Here is a 17458-nt window from a genome sequence, read left to right as displayed (position 1 = left end):
TAAATGTATGTGAGTGATCAAATAAACTAAAAAAAAAAAATCTACAATATGTCATGATATAACTTACCTATCGTAGTTGTGCTTCATCTCATTTTAAATATTCAATACTTTATGATTATTATGATGATTGGCTCATTTTGGTTCCCCTTTGGAACTTGGGGCCTTAAATAATTACCCACAGTGTGTGATGTGCATGATGTGCTTAGTGGTGGCCCTGGGTAGATCTACTCTCTAAAAGACTATATAGGCCTACATGTATAAAGAAACATGTCATCTTACTAACCTCTCTGTTGGTTTGATGCAGCGTTTAGTTTCTCAAATTCAGCCTTCAGATCAAGCATCTGCTGAGCTGCAATGACACATTTAAACATTTTGATGAACCATCAACAGAACAAGTAAACGACACACTTTTATGTATGTTTTTAATAATCAATTTCTCACCAAGAAGTGGGTTTTCAGCGATGGTGCCTCTTCTTGTCAGAACATACAGAAAAAAACATGTTTAGATTAACACAAAAAAAAGGAAAAAAAAGAAGAAAAGAACAGTCAAAAAAATCATATTTTCTTTAGATCTTTAACTGTTTTACTGCTACGGACGTTCCCGTTCGCCCCATTTCTCTGTGTCGCGTCGCGCCAATACGGCCGTTCGTTCATTTACCTTGTTGATGTCCGTAAGCTGATGAGGGGTCGCGCCGCCGTGTACTGTAATCACATCGCCCGCAGTGATGGTCTTAAAAATCCCTTATGCGTTAACATCAACGGAGACCAATTCTCTTCCGTGTTGATTTCTCTGGCCCTGTGGCTCTGTGGCCAGAGACTGGTCTCAATGGATGGCAACACATAACGGCCAAATTCACATTAATTCTTGCATGACGCCGCCCTCTGCTGCCTGGTCTGCCAAAGTGCATGTTGCACAATCCAAAAAAAAAATAATAATAATAAATAAATAAATGTCTATCTACTATAACGTCGCAAAGGTAAGCTGCTTTTTGCTGGCACCAGACCCAATAAATAAATAAAACATCTGGCAGTAAAAGAGTTAACTGGTATTTATTGTAAGATTGTTGTATTGAAGACCCGGAAAGTTTGGCTTGCGGGTCTGACAGCAGCCAAAAAGATTACAGTTCAGAGATGGAATCCTCCTCATGACATCTCGGAGACACATTGGCTGAGGAGCTTTCTGGATATTTCATATCTGGAGCTTTCTTCTGCAAGGATTAATCAAGCACAACAAGGAACACTGACATTGTGGACGGACCTGATATCTGAACTGAAAAACCTGCTGAATAGATAATTCTATGGATCGAATGTGTGAATTATATGTGGACAATGGAGGGGTGGGTTGGGAGGGGGGATTGAAGTTGAATGATCATTTTGTAATTTATGTTGTTGTTATTGTTTTGTTTATATAACGTGAAAAAAAAAGATTTTAATGATAAAAAAGATTGTTGCATTGAAGTAAATATAAATATCTGTCTAACGCTACACACTTTAAAGTCAAGTATTATAATACTACAATAATTACTAGGCACTGGCAGACATTTAGATAACACATCATATTCATCCCATGTTAGTTCTCATGTTTGTAAAACATAATAATTTTAATGCTTTATAATCATTGTTATTATAATATAAATATTAGGCCTACAGCTGAATGCCACAATGCTGATGATGAAGATCACATGACCAAAACCATTGCTGCACTTTACACTTGGAGCACAGAAAGTAAACATACATACATACAGTATATTTATTAGTCTCTAAAGAGTAAAACCTTTCTGTGTCAGGACAATTCTTATTTGCTCAAGATTTTACGTGTGTCAAATAAAAAAAAAGCTATAACTAACAACTGGTTACAGAAATATGTAAGCAGTTTGACCTATTTGTCAATATTGTGAAACAGTTGCATCTTCTAGAACAGATGGTTGGGTGGTGGTTCTGACTTATCAAACCTGTAAACATAATCTGAGCCTGACATCCCATGACCTATTTTTTGTTTGTTTTGTTTGTTTCTTTGTTTGATGTCTGACTGTATATTGTCAATTGTCTATACTTTTCTTATTTACATTTGTTTCTTCTTTCAATTCTGTCCTGTCTACCTCATTAAACAATTGTTAAATCTTTGAGAAATAAAGATTTAAACCTTTTATGGAGCGGGAGACTATTTTAATACTAATTTAATCACCTAATTTGCAGCAAATTGCACCCTGCACATAATTCTACATTCATTAAAATTCTGAACTTTGACTGGGGAGGGAGTCGGGGAGATAGATGGTTATTGCTGAGTCTAATGAGCGTTTATAACAATCAAAATATGTCCGGATTTTGAAGGGGTGTCATATGTTGACATGGCACACCGACTATCAAGAAAATAAAAACATGGCACTTCATTTCAAAAAGGTTGCTGACCTCTGTTTTAGACACTCCCACCTGCAACCAACCCTGAACTTATCTGGACTAAAAGGTACACATGAAAATATAAACAATAGCCATCCTCTTTTCTTACCTGTTGGTGTGTCTCCAAACATCCCTGCTAGATCACGCCTGTTGAGCTTCGTTAGAACAGTGACCATGATGCGACACTCTTTATCGGGGAAACTTTGTACGATCTGGTCGACGACGTCCGTGATCTTAGCATTCTCCAAAGCGTTCCTTTTCAGCGGCCGTAGACCTGCAACATTTTCACGCTGTTCCAGATACCACTTGAAGATGTCAAGCTCCTGACTGTTAAGAGCAAGCAGAGCATCCAGGATACGATCCTTAAGTGACCCCATGGTGGATTCCTACAAACACAAGATGGTAACTTGTCAGCTTTTGATTTCATTCTCTTAATGCTTTGGATGTGGAGAACACAAGCTGAACATTAACTATGAATTAATGTACATTTCTACTTTCATATGTTCTATTAATTTGTATACATCACATATATACATACTGTAGACCAGTGAAAGCAAAGCCATATAGAATGTAGTATACTAACTAGAAAAGAAAATTTCTAAGAAATTTTAAGTGTGCCTGCAGCTCGCTAAGTCTGTGCAACCTTGTGTAGCGGTTGGTGTTAGTGTTTCGTTTTGAGAGGGTCGTTCCCCCTGAAAAACACGTTTTGGCATGAAACGGTTACGTTTTGCGCGTTTGTGGTGCCCCCTATGGGTCGAAGTGGAAATGCTTTTGGGTATATGTTCAGTATAGCGCCCCCCACTTGTGGTTAAAATTTGGTGTTGACTGGATGTTTCGTTTGTGATTTATGGCTACTTCTTACAAAACGGGCTCCTCCCGCTAACTTTGGAACCCTGTTACGGAAGAACGGTATGGACTATCAAAATATTGTTTAAATATGTTTATCGCATGAGTCCATAGATCGTGTGTATCGATTTTTGTGACATTTGGAGAAAATATGTAGGAAAAGGAGCAAAAAGTGTGTTTTGAAGAAAATTCAAAATGGCGGAAAATCTATCCTGACGCAAATGGGCGTGGGGAGATGCGTGATGACCCAAGGAATCCAGGGAAAAAATATTTTTAATTTTCCGACCCACGGTTCAAGAGTTATAGGCCAAAACGTAAAGTGGACTGTTATAGCGCCACCATGAGGCCAACTGACGAAATATTTTTTTATTTAATCCTTGATATCATTATAAATCTCCTCTCCAAACTGTAGCCCCTATGGTTTGCGAGAAAAAAAATATTGAATGTGAGTTTTTGCGATTCCCATTATAAGTCAATGGGTAAAATTAATTCACTAATAAATTAATATCAATTAAACGATACAACTTTTCTCTTAGAAAAGTAATAGCACACCATTCCCGGCCGAGCCGCACGTTTTGATGTATATATTGTGGCGGTGGCATAAATCGTGCGGCAGTTATTACGGCTCCAAATTTGCAAGAACGTTACTTACTTACTTAATGACTTAAGTATGGCGGATTACAATAAGTGTTTTGCCATTGCATGGCAGGCACACTTAACTAGTAAGACACCTCAGGATGACATGCGACATGCGTTTATTTATATGAATATATTTTTGTACGCTTCAACTCTTACATTAAACTGTAATGGAATTATAATATATATATCTTTTTTTAAAACCTTTGTTTTTTTTATAAAGATATGTTGTTGTTTTTTCTTCAAGGTTGAGATCAATCATGCAACTTGGAACTCAAATACTGTCAACCTACAGTTTCAAACTTTCTATCGATGACAGTACTTGCACATTTTCGTGTCATTCTCAAGTGCACAAGGCACCAGTTGGCACATGGATTGTGTACCAACTTGCTCACACACATACTTTCAAACGACACCAAACATTACTGATGCCAGAATGAACACTATTTGCACAATTACACCGCATATGGTCTAGAGAGAAGGCACAAGTTGGCATCTCGACAGAGTGCAGTCTAGTTTAATTACGTTTTCTTTCTAATACACAACCGAATGATGCCAATACCTCTACACCTGACAATAACTCCAGATATTGATATAGCTCCATATATAAAATGGTAAATGGTACATTTATATAGCGCTTTTATCCAAGGCGCTTTACATAGATTGTGCATTACATTCACCCATTCACGCACACATTCATACACCGGTGGCGGAGGATGCAATGCACCAACCTACCGTACTCACCGGGAGCAACTAGGGGTTCAGAGTCTTGCTCAAGGACTTTTCGACATTAACTCAGGGGGAGCCCGGATTCGAACTGGGAACCCTTCGGGAACCCTTCATGCTCTAATAACGGTTTCTCTACCCCTGCCCTGAGCTATGCCACCCCATCATATGGATATAGATATATAATTCAATGGGTAAAATTCATTCATTAACAAATTAATATCATTTAACTATACAACATTTCTCTACAGAAAATGATTCCACACAATTACAATTCCCGATGAAGCATGTCGATTTGACATATGGCACGAGTGTGTAGCGCAAAAAGTGTGGAGTAGCAGACCAAACTTTTGGTCACTCTTGAATAATACAGTCGGACAGGAACTTTAGTGTTGCCCTGTTAGGGCACAAAAAATACATAAAAAGTCATGGTTCCCTATAGAAGTGAATGCAGAAGAGACATGATGGAGAATAGTTCTAAATCGTAGCCTATTTTTCACCCGTTTCAAAAATAAATGTAGATTATTGTATGGTATTGTTTTCTTACCTGTCTGGTCCTGATGCTCACTGCTGCTCTGGAGAGTCAATAGAGACACGTGTCAGGATTGAGAATGGAGGAGGAGAGATTCCTTTAGATACAGAGACAATAGTTACCCCTCTCTCCCTGCCTGAGTCCCAGGACTAGACCCTAAACAGGCCTACACCTGCATGTTAAACTCTTGCCTAGCAGAGCTAAACGATCCACCCATGTTAACACAAGGGAGGAATGTATACTCACACAGTTAACTGCAGTGTGTGATATAGTATGGCTACGCCGGGCAAGTTAAACTCAACCTGTCTGAGAGTCACCCCCATACCCCCACCCCCACATTCCCAGTGCTAGGTACTGCCACACTGATAACAGGCTGTGGAACACAAAAGCCTAAAGTTAATTATTTATTCAATTCAGTTCCATTTCAATTCAAAGGGCTTCATTGGCATGAGAAAACATACGTTTACATTGCCAAAGCAGAAGTGTACACAACACAATACAATACAATACAATCGGAACAAAATATGTACAAGTGGAAGGAGTGTAACGGTTTTCATGCATCAAGGTTACATGCAGCAGGTATTAGGAGGGTAGTAGTATGAGTAACCAGAATAGAAAAAAAAAAGACTGCTGTTTTTGATGAATCTATCATGGTTAAAATGAAGTTTGAAGTTACAATGGGTTTGTATAGGAATGGGCCCTGGATGGGGAGTGTCTGATAAAATTAATATCAAATATCTAAATATTGAATCAAGCGAATTAAAAACTGTCCAGGGTGTTAACGAAAGCCTCAGCAGAAGACAAAATTACCAAAAGTTTTTTTGAAAGTGGAATATCCCTTTTTTTGGACAAAACCCTATGGTCTAAAATTCTAAAATATAATTTGTGGCTAATCGCTATACTCTGAATAGACTATAGGCCTACTAGAGATTGTGTTAACATTTAATATGAATGTGCTTACATTTGCAGATTGTATGGTAATTCTGCACAATCAGTGATGCACAAATCACTGGCAGTGGCAGCCAGAATGAAATTCAAATTCAAATGGCCGGACCCTATATGGTTTGCAATGCTTGTTTATTATGATTGATGTAATCAACATTATTACAATTGGGTTCAATGATGCTGTTGGTACAACATGTTTGGACTGCATGGTTTGGTATCAGAGTTAAGATTCTTGACAACGGCTGCACTATTTGACTTTCCTCTTCTACCCCAATTTGAACATGCATGGTTTCCTGGCAAGTGTTGTCATTTTTGCCATTGAGCTAATAGAGCCTGTCTGCTTGCTCAGGGGATACATTTAATCTTGACCATCAGGTCAGAATTCATGTCAGATCCTGTTTCTAGGTGAGACATGACACGATCTAAACGTCAACCTAAATACAACCACCCCAATTGTAAGTTATATTGTACAGTACCTACATATTGGACAAAATATCATGTATCCATTAAAAACGTCTATTGCTGCTTTAAAGTAATAAATAATATAATAATAATAATATAATATAATAATAATGTGATGCAAGTTCACTATTTTATCCTGACAAATAGCCATATTGTCAGCCTGCAATATAGATGTTGTCCACTTGAGGGCGACAGCACATAGGCATAGAATAAAAACAGTAGATTTGTCTCATCAGTAATTTTATCTGGGTGTTACCTTTGACCAGGACGCCTCATGCTGCGAGGTGTTGTGAGCATGTAGATCTGCTATTTTCACAAGATGTGACATTACAAGAGGCATTACAAGCAGTCTGTATACAATCACTCAATACAATACAAAACTCGTAAAAAAACACAGCATTGACAATAAAATAAAGTCAGAGAATTCCATATCCACCTCAGTCCAGGTAGAGGATTATGTACAGTAATGCCTGAGAATGGAGAACAGGAATGAAACAGTAAGCCATTTACCATGAGAGGGAGTGGGTTGTTGGCTGATTTACCACTGTTTCAGGGTTGTGGCACAAGGCGAAGACCCTCGAATGGTTAATTGCTTTTCTACCACTTCTACCATGTCCCTTGGTGCTGTCATCTCTGCTCACAACCTATCCTATCACTGCTATGCTGATGACACTCAACTGTTTTTGTCCTTCCCTCCTTCTGCCACCCAGGTGGAAGAACGCATTGCTGCATGTCTGGCCGACATCTCACAGTGGATGTCAGCCCACCACCTTAAGCTGAACCCGGACAAGACGGAGCTACTCTTCTTCCCAGCTAAGTCTTGCCCCAGACAAGATCTCACTATTTCCATAGATAACGCATTGGTGACTTCGGTTCCTACCGCTAGAAACCTTGGGGTGGTCCTGGACAGCCAGCTATCATACAAGGCACACATTGCATCAGTCACACGGTCCTGTAGGTTCAGACTCTATAACATCCGTAAAATCAGACCTTTCCTCACCCAGGAGGCAGCCCAGCTCCTCATCCAGACATCTGTCATATCAAAACTTGACTATTGTAACTCTCTCCTCACTGGTCTCCCGGCATGTGCACTTAAACCTCTCCAACTGATCCAAAATGCCACGGCACGACTGGTCTTCAACCAGCCTAAGTTCTCACATATCTCTCCCCTTCTCCGCAGCCTCCACTGGCTTCCGGTTGCGGCCCGCACGGAATACAAAACTCTGATGCTGACCTTCAAAGCAGCCAAAGGTATGGCTCCTCCATACCTCAAAACCTGATCAACCCCTACACCCCCACCCGTGCTCTTAGATCAACCAACACAAGGATGTTGACAGAACCCTCGCTAAAAACCCCAGGGCAAAAATCCACTCGTCCGAGACAGTTTGCCCTCCTGGCCCCCAAGTTGTGGAATAAACTCCCTGTCGCACTTAGAACAACGGACTCACTCGTTAGCTTTCGCCGAGGACTGAAGACTCACCTTTTCAGACTCCACCTAAACCCTTAGCACTACTGGAAAAATCAATGACCATACATGAAGCTAGTTAGCATTTGTTTTTAGGTTTTTAGAAACCTTTTTTTTTACGGATTATATAGTTTTTTTTTTCTATATATATATTCATTCACATTTGTTATATTGCTGTTGATGTACTGACACTTAATCTTGTTTATTATTGTGATGTTTATTAGCTTATTGTAAGTCGCTTTGGATTAAAAGCGTCTGCTAAATGCCTAAACTGTAAACTGTAAACTGTAGCATATAAATGAAAGAAAACACAGTTGTAACTTGAAATGTTACAACTGCAACACAACAGTGGGCGGGGCCCATGAGCCAACTCAAGGTTGTTGACTGATTTAACACTGTTTTAAGTCAATCAGAATCCATTATCTGAACATGTGACCACAAAAAGTGGTAGAATGGCAGTGAGATGATCATCCCTTTGATTACAACATCACATTCTGTCTGGCTGTCATGCCTGCCTGCCTGCCTGCCTGCATATTGACATATTTCATATAACAAAATATTCATATAAAATACTCATTCACACTATCAATAAAAGGGGGGGGGGGGGGTAATCAAGTCAAAAATATAGATCAGAAATACATGAAATAACTCATCGTCACTGTTGGGCAGGGACGTGCAGAGAATGTTAGAGAGGCAGGGGCTGACATTTCTAAAAGGGCCTTTTGGTGAAAATATAGAAAATAGCAGAGGTTTCTGCCTGACAGAAATGACACAATAAACAATAGTAACTTGCAATGAAAGCAAAAGCAGAGTTATAAGAAATACACAACATCAAAGATAAAAAACAAACTAGAAGAGAAAATTTCTAAGAAATTTTAAGTGTGCCTGCAGCTCGCTAAGTCTGTGCAACCTTGTGTAGCGGTTGGTGTTAGCATTAGCGTTATTTCATTTGACGCAACCCGCGTGTCTGTATGACAAACGGTTCATGAGATCAAGGGTCACTTCCTGTTTGGTGAGGGGCACTTCCTGTTTGGCGAAATAGGCCCCAATTAAGGTCATGGACGATTAATGAATTAAAGCTGCAAGCAGCGATGACCAGGCCCTCGCAGCTCTACCCACGTCACAAGGCCAGCAGCCAATCAGAAACCAAACAGGAAGTCAGCCATTTCGACGAATTAGTGGCGTTTTGGAGCATTTTTGGCCGTTATCACGGGTCGCACTTTAACGACAGTTTTTTGAGAAAAAATTGTTTTGTGAGAAAAAAAATTTGAGAAAAAAACTTTTTTGAGAAAAAGAAATTTTGAAAAAAAAATGTTGAGAAAAAAAAATGAGAAAAAAAAATGTTGAGAAAAAAATAATTTTGAGAAAACAATTTTGAGAAAAACATTTTTTGAGAAAAAAATAATTTTGAGAAAAAAAAAATTGAGAAAAATTTTTTTTGAGAAAAAAAATTTGAGAAAAAAATTGAGAAAAAAAATTTTTTGAGAAAAAAAAATTTTGAGAAAAAAATTGAGAAAAAAAAATTTTGAGAAAAAAAAATTGAGAAAAAAAAAATTTTGAGAAAAAAAATTTTTGAGAAAAAAAAAATGTTGAGAAAAAAAAATTGAGAAAAAAAAATTTGAGAAAAAAATTTTTTGAGAAAAAAAATTTTTTGAGAAAAAAAATTTGAGAAAAAAAAATTTGAGAAAAAAAAAATTTGAGAAAAAAAAAATTGAGAAAAAAAAATTGAGAAAAAAAGAAAAGGTATGACACCAGCCGCAAGTCTGTACGACAAACGGTTCATGAGTTATAGAGGCACTTCCTGTTTGGTGAAGGGCACTTCCTGTTAAAGAGGGGGCGAGGCTTAATCAATTACAGCTCATCCCTATTGGTCGGAAAAAGACCAAAGTTGTGTGAGCATTTTACATTTTAAATGACGTTGCTAGGCAAAAGTATGGCAGAGTTATGTGGCGCCAAAGTTTCTGGGTTTTTTTCGGAGTCCCCCATTCAAAGTCAATGGAGTTTTTGGGCGTTGTTTTTTGCGAATTACATCGCAATCGTAAAGCGGATCGGAAAGAAAAGTAATAGCACACCATTCCCGGCCGAGCCGCACATTTTGATGTATATATTGCGGGGGTGGCGTAAATCGTGCGGCAGTTATTACGTGCCGAAGTTTCCCCCATTCTAAGTCAATGGGGTTTTTTGGCGTCGTTTTTTGCGAATTACGTCGCAATGGTAACGCGGATCGGAAAGAAAAGTAATAGCACACCATTCCCGGCCGAGCCGCACGTTTTGATGTATATATTGCGGCGGTGGCGTAAATTGTGCGGCAGTTATTACGTGCAGAAATTCGTGGCGAAAGACTTAATTAATTAAGTATGGCGGATTACAATAAGTGTTTTGCTATTGCATAGCAGGCACACTTAATAAAGGTCAATGCCAAGAGAATGAAGGAGCTGGCGTCTACTTGCCTCATCCTGTGTTCGCTCATGGTCAACTCTTCTACACAGCCTTCATTCTCCAGGGGGAAGAGAGCATTCTACTGACAACATTATTCATACCCAACTCCTTTAATTACTGTACTGTACTGTACATGTACCTGATCATTCAAGCAGTATATTTTCAGACTGTTGCACATGGAAATTCACAGCAGTCTATAGTGTGTGCCAACGGTGACACAATTGTAGTCCTTAGCGGCCATCTTTTGGGTCAAAACACAGGTGTTTCAATTGTTTGATTGCATAGAACTAATGCTTTACTCCAATCAGAACACCTGTGTAAGGCTGTGTTGACCCAGGAAATGGCTGCTCTAGAACTACATATTGGCACACCCTTTACTCTCCTTTGAAACAGAGTGCCTCTGCTTATGTGATACAGAAGACAGATACAGATCTCTATATATGGACATTGCCATCTCTAGACGTTCGCGGTGAACCTCTAGTATACAATAATAAATAACTGTCAACGCCAGACCTTAGACAATATAAAGCCTCAATTATTAGACAGACAGACAGACGGACGAACGGACAGATAGCACAGGCGTTTCAATGAAACTATTTGATTAAATTTTCCACTCAATAAAACCAACACACACACACATGCAGACATACTGTGTGCGTGCATATACACAAACATACAGACAGACACGCATGCGCGCGCACGCGCGCACGCACGCACGCACGCACGCACACACACACACACACACACACACTTTTTAATTGAAGCGTTTATGTTCACGTCTTTGGGAAATTGGAAAAATTAATCAGCTGGAAAACAGAGTGGTTTATTCTAGAGCCTGAGGCTCTCTCTCTCTCTCTCTCTCTCTCTCTCTCTCTCTCTCTCTCTGTCTCTCTCTCTATGTCTCTATGTCTCTATGTGTCTCTCTCTCTCTCTCTCTCTCTCTCTCTCTCTCTCTCTGTCTCTCTCTCTATGTCTCTATGTCTCTATGTCTCTATATAGTGTCTGTCTGTCTCTCTCTCTCTCTCTCTCTCTCTCTCTCTCTCTCTCTCTCTCTCTCTCTCTCTCTCCACCTCTCTGTATCTCTCTCTCTATATATGTATATGTAAATGACTGTACTGTACTCAAACTCAGGTTGAGTACAGTAGTCATGTAAATGTACTAATTGATATAAAAATGTAAATGTACTAATTGATATAAACATGTAAATGTACTAATTGCTTGAGTCAAGCAATTACAAATATAATACCTCTACTGTATACTTTTGACTAGTGTAGGAAGACTGACATTACTTGTTACTTCATAGAATCATATGTTGAATTTATTCTGTGTTCCTCACAGTAGGAAACTACTCATAATGTCCACTCATAAACTCCTTCATGGGGTAAAGTCTCATTCCCTGCCTGGACTTCACAAGCCACCGTTTTTTGTGTGTTTTATTTCAAGAAATGTATGGAGGGATGAAGTACTGGAAAGGAGGGGTGGAGGTAAAGATGGATGGGGGGAGAGAAGGAGGATGAGTAGAAGACAAATGGAACAACAATAGAATATATTACTCATCATGAAATATGAATATTATTATCACTATTCTGTTTATCCTGTTTGACTCTAAAGGAAACTACAGAAGTTCAGTTTGTCCTCATTTCTCTGCACATTTTACAGTCTGTCTTTTACTAGGGGTCATGAGTGTTTGTGACCTTGGTGGTTTGATCAGGTTACTGCGTTCAGACTGAGACGGAGCTCCTGAAATCACATTTGAATCAGATCTGAAACCACCTCTGGATGTGGCTCAGGTCACATTTGTAAAAAACTGATTCCATCCATGTGACCTGTCTGTGTTTAGACGGATTTAAACAAATTGGGTTTCAGTCTGGATGTGACACAGATCTCATTCAGTAGCACTGAATGAGCCTTGCAGCTTCCAGGTTCAATGCCTTCCAAGGTAGGGTGACGATATCTTCAGCCGCACAAACCGGGACGCGAACCACTGTTGCCTAAAACCGGGACCCGCAAAGCAATGCCCACGTTACCGCGCACACGCGCGTGCATTCTCTAACGTTGTCCGTGCACGCACTGACGCAGATACACACCGCAGGGTTGCATACAGGCAGTGAGTGATTGACATACAGCCTCAGCGTTGAATTCCGACACGCAATGTATTTGTTCATGTTTTGTGATTGTTTAGGTGAGCATGTTTACCTACATGAAAAGAACATGATAAATGTCTATGCAACCACTGAAAACAGCTATTATTATTTAAATTCTGGCGAAAACCGGGACAATTTTGTAGTGAATGTTGAAAACCGGGACATATTAGTGTTTTAGAGATATTTGTGGGACAAAGGGACATGCAGGGTTCTATTCTCCTTCAAATACATTTAAAGAACGAAACTGGAATTTACGGGAGTCTTGAATTCCTATATTCCTATTGTCTCTGTCTGTAGCCTCTGTACCCGGTGTTCCGGGTGACTCAGCCCCTCAGGAGGTGCCCAGGGCTTTCGAAAGTAAAAAAGTTGCCCAAAAGTACCAGGCAGGTAGGTGCCCATCGGTCCGGTCACACGTGTACATCTCACACGCACGGGCATGCCATGCATCGATTCAAAATAAACCCCAGATTCACATCTAGACAATGTTTAGGGGGATTTAACATATCACTAGACAATATAGAAGTAAAGTACAAATTCAAGTTCAGGAGAGTTTGGACAAGGCAATTCTCTTGAACGCTGCCTTCAGGTATGGCATGGAAAGAGGGGGCATTTACAGACCATGCAGTTTTTTCTATGGCTTTTACTATTTTCACCATAGTAAAAACTGCATTCATGGTCTGGAGAGGGCACTTTTTACAGACGGATAAAAGGGCAGGGGCTCAAGCCCCCTTTGATGTCTATGTGTGCATGTGCCTGGAGGTGAGCTTCAGTCAACGGCCGTAGGACAGGGCCATGGAGCCCATAGGAGCTAAAAAACCCAACCCATTCAGAACGGGTACACAGTATTGTGTATCATTATTATATGCTTTAACTATTTATTGGAAAATAGCAGACATACAAGCTCACAGCGCGCTGCGAGCTTGTAGATCTGCTATTTTTGAAAAAATCGTGAAAATTAGAATTTTTACCCGATTCTATACGTTTTTTTGGGGGGGAAAAACCCTGTTTCTATGTCAGTAATCTGGCCAGCCATCATCAAAGAAAAGGTCCTTTTCACTTAACTGGAGCTCAGTTAGTCTGTTCTTGAGATACTATATGTCAGTGGTTCTCAAACCTTTTCATGTGAAGGACCCCCAAAATGATATTTATTTGGCCACGGACCCCCATCTCAAAATATTTAGTTCCAGGGACCACCCAGAAGCAAAACTTGAGTTACAAACGTTCGCTTTGAAAATACATATTACATAGATTACAAGATTTGCACACATTTTCACGACTTTTTCAAAAATAGCAGATCTACAAGCTCGGTGCCGCGCTGTGAGCTTGTATACAGTATCTGCTATTTTTCACTGGTTAAAGCATTCAATAATTCTAGGCCTAAATGGGTTAAAACGAGGCACTTCTCCGTCTGAAGCAAACTTGAGCCACGAGAGGCCCCGCCGTGCCGTGCAGAGCGAGTCGACAGGCAGAGCGTTGCCAACGACTCAGCAACGGTAAAAGTTACGTCCCGATAGGGACAGAACGGTAAATCATCACCACACAGAGTCAACAAGCAGGGCTCATCAATCAGTGGCGTCAGTTCAGAAAAAGCTAAGGTATGGCAACATGACTGGTGTCGGGCGCGCATGCAAGGCACCAGTCATGTTACCATACCTTAGCAACAGGCACAATTACAGTACATTCTATTATTTCCCCCTGTAGCTAAGCTATGGCAGCTGCCATAGCTTGCCATACCCAATTGACGCCTCTGTCATCAATATGTCCGTACACGGACGAATGTGTCCGTGGGACATTTTAGATGTTTTACACACCATTATAATGTCCTTGTTTTGGTCATAAGACCCAATAACTGAATGTAAAGTCACCAGGTTTTATTCAGAATATGACACTGGTTTACTACGACACTATGGCATATTACAGGGGTCTTCAATGTTTTCAGGCCAAGGACCCCTTAGCCGGGAGAGAGATGAAGCAGGGACCCCCACAACCTTTTCATAGTTTCCGTATAGTTACATTAGTTGACAGCACTCTCTGTACTTAATCTGCTCTTTTTTCCCTCTACACCAAACCTCTTTGCCGAAAATAGCCGATCTACAAGCTCACAACGCCTCGCAGCGCGAGGTGTTGTGAGCTTGTAGATCTGCTATTTTTGGCTAAAGTTCTCAGAATATGGACGCTAGGGTTCAAGTGGTTATTATAAAAAAGGAGAAAAAAAGTTTCTATCACACAAAGATTTGGAGGACCCCCTGTAGTAACTCTGAGGACCCTCTAGGGGTCCCGGACCCCCTGTTGAAGACCCCTGGCACATTATGAGTCCACACAAGCACTAGTGCTTCTCAAATGTTTTATTTGCAAGGACTCCCATAACTCAGAGAGTGTACAAATGGATCCATTTGGTTCTATTTATACACTCTCAGAGTTACAGAGCTGTTCTGGTCATTCATGGCTGTCTCTCTATGTGTTTCTGGTCATTATTGTCCGGTCATGTTGTGTCCATCACCAGCCAGCATGGTGATGACCTCTGGTGTGTAAGGTTTACCGTTTAGTGACCGTGGGATGAGGATGAGGATGTTTGATCCTAAATGATGTCTCCACAGCAGGGGTTCCCAAATTATTTTTTTTGGTCTCAGGTCACCCCATGAATATTGTTTTAATCCGAGGCACCCCTACATTATAATTTTCACTCCCAGCACCTTATATTTATAGCATATCGTCGTTGTCGGGTGGAAACCTTGTATGTCCAAAACCGTTCGTTTTGTATTTATCATCTATAAAATGTACTAAACTAGTGAAAACAGCAGAACTACAAGCACATGTGTGCTTGTAGATCGGCTGTTTTCACTAGCTTTGTGCGACAGTCTTGTATGATGAAGCAGGGCTTTGCTTTACCAAAAGACGTATACATTTGAAACTTGGAGATACAAGGTTTATGCCCGACAGTGACGATATTTTAGTGAATATGTTGCGAGGATGAGATAATATCCATTTTGGTTAGAACTGACTGAAAATAACTTTGTACTTCAAGTTTAAAATGATACTAAATATTTTTTCAAGTGTCCAAATAAATTCCAAATATTATCAAATGATCTCGCGGCACCCCTGGACTGCCGTCACGGCACCCCAGGGTGCCCCGTCACCCCAGGGTGCCCCGTCACCCCAGGGTGCCCCGTCACCCACTTTGAAAACCCCTGCTGTACAGGCTCAAGCTCTGCCTCATTCATTTCCATCTTGTCTGTTTGTACCTGACATGTTTGTGTTGTTCTGTTCTCTGTTCTCTATGCTTTTAATATTTATCACTCTGCCAAAAGCTGGGAACAAAACCATATCACCTATTTATTTATTATTTTTTACACCTATAAACTTGTGATGTGACAATAATAGTTGAAGGAAGTTGGTGTGTGTGTGTGTGTGTGTGTGTGTGTGTGTGTGTGTGTGTGTGTGTGTGTGTGTGTGTGTGTGTGTGCGTGCCTGCGCACGTGCACGTGCACGTGTGTGTGTGATAGATGTGTTACACAACACTATCTGATAGACCATCTGTGGCTTGCGTTCCAGACTCCATATGTCCTGACACTGTGTGTGTGTGTGTGTGTGTGTGTGTGTGCGTGTGTGTGCGTGTGTGCGTGCGTGCGTGCGTGTGTGCGTGCGTGCGTGCGTGCGTGCGTGCGTGTGTGCGTGCGTGTGTGTGGTCAGTGGAGATATGAAGGTCACCATGGTGACGGATGGACAGACGGACAGACAGAGACACACAGACAGCCGCAGGGCAGGAAGTAGGTGACTGATCGTCCAATCAACAGCGCCGTTGTTGTCTATGCAACATTACTCCGACCAATTGAGCGTCACCTTGTATTAATATGACCATCAGTCTGTGTGCGCAGCGCTCACACACACACACACACACACACACACACACACACACACACACACACACACACACACACACACACACATTTTATTATACTTATGAGGACATCAAAATCTTATGATGACAAGTTTACCATTTGTGCCTCAACCTTCTACTTGCCTAACCCTACAGTACCCTTATACCTCTTTATTGACATTTTAAAGCATGTTTAAACCGTAACGCAGACAGTTAGTTGGTGAGTTCCTGGACATTTGAGGTCTGTTTGTCACAATCTATTAAATGTGTGGTGAAATGTAATCCTCACAAGTAAAAGTAATACACACACAGTCACACAGACACACACATACATATACCGCACATTGTACTCCTTACTATTGATTATACTGTATTGATTATAATGTATTGATTATAATGTATTGATTATAATGTTGCAGACCGACTGTTTATAGCTTCGATGTACAGATGATATTGCTGTTTTGATGTAATGATTTTATTGAACAGCTCCTTGGTTTACCTACAGTACGTATGTTTTAAATGACTATTTCTATGCATTTCATGTACCATGTGTTGTCCGTGCTTATTGTAAATCACTATGGATTAAGAGTGTCTGCTAGATGCCTGAATTGTAAAGTAGTGATGTGCAGGTCGACCTTCACATCTGGTCAAGAAATGTGAACTTGTTTGGCGGGCAGGCTTTTTTTCTTTTTTTTGATTAGCATAATTTCCAGTGGGTTGCCGGTTGGATCCCCAGCTGCTCCCGTCTTCATGTTGAAATGCCTTTGAGCAAGAATACTGAACCTCTAACTGCTCCTGATGGGCAGGTTGGTGTCAGATATATGACCACACATGCTCACACACGCGCATGTGCACACACCCGTGTGCACACACCCGTGTGCACACACACATGCGTGCGCGCACACGCACATAAACACATGCGCGCACGCATGCACGCACTCGCACACACACAGATGAAACAGATGAAAGGATGAATGATGATAACTTTG

General features: G+C 40.5%; 1 protein-coding gene across 1 annotated transcript in view; it reads right to left on the bottom strand.

Moving 5' to 3' along the window:
• Nucleotides 1–1143: 1143 nt before the first annotated feature.
• LOC308289194 (thimet oligopeptidase-like) overlaps nucleotides 1144–17458 on the bottom strand; it is a gene marked incomplete at both ends in the record, with an annotated part of 25525 nt that continues 9210 nt past the window's right edge. Inside the window, 3 exons of the mRNA XM_080730798.1 lie at nucleotides 1144–1208; nucleotides 2507–2783; nucleotides 5153–5180. Of these exons, the coding sequence (XP_080586924.1) occupies nucleotides 1144–1208; nucleotides 2507–2783; nucleotides 5153–5180 (370 nt within the window). The remainder of the gene's footprint in view (nucleotides 1209–2506; nucleotides 2784–5152; nucleotides 5181–17458) is intronic.

The sequence above is a fragment of the Nannobrachium achirus genome, assembly GCF_963921795.1.
Source record: "Nannobrachium achirus genome assembly, chromosome: 1".
Classification (NCBI taxonomy): Eukaryota; Metazoa; Chordata; class Actinopteri; order Myctophiformes; family Myctophidae; genus Nannobrachium; species Nannobrachium achirus.
This window is presented reverse-complemented; position numbering and strand designations above follow the sequence as displayed.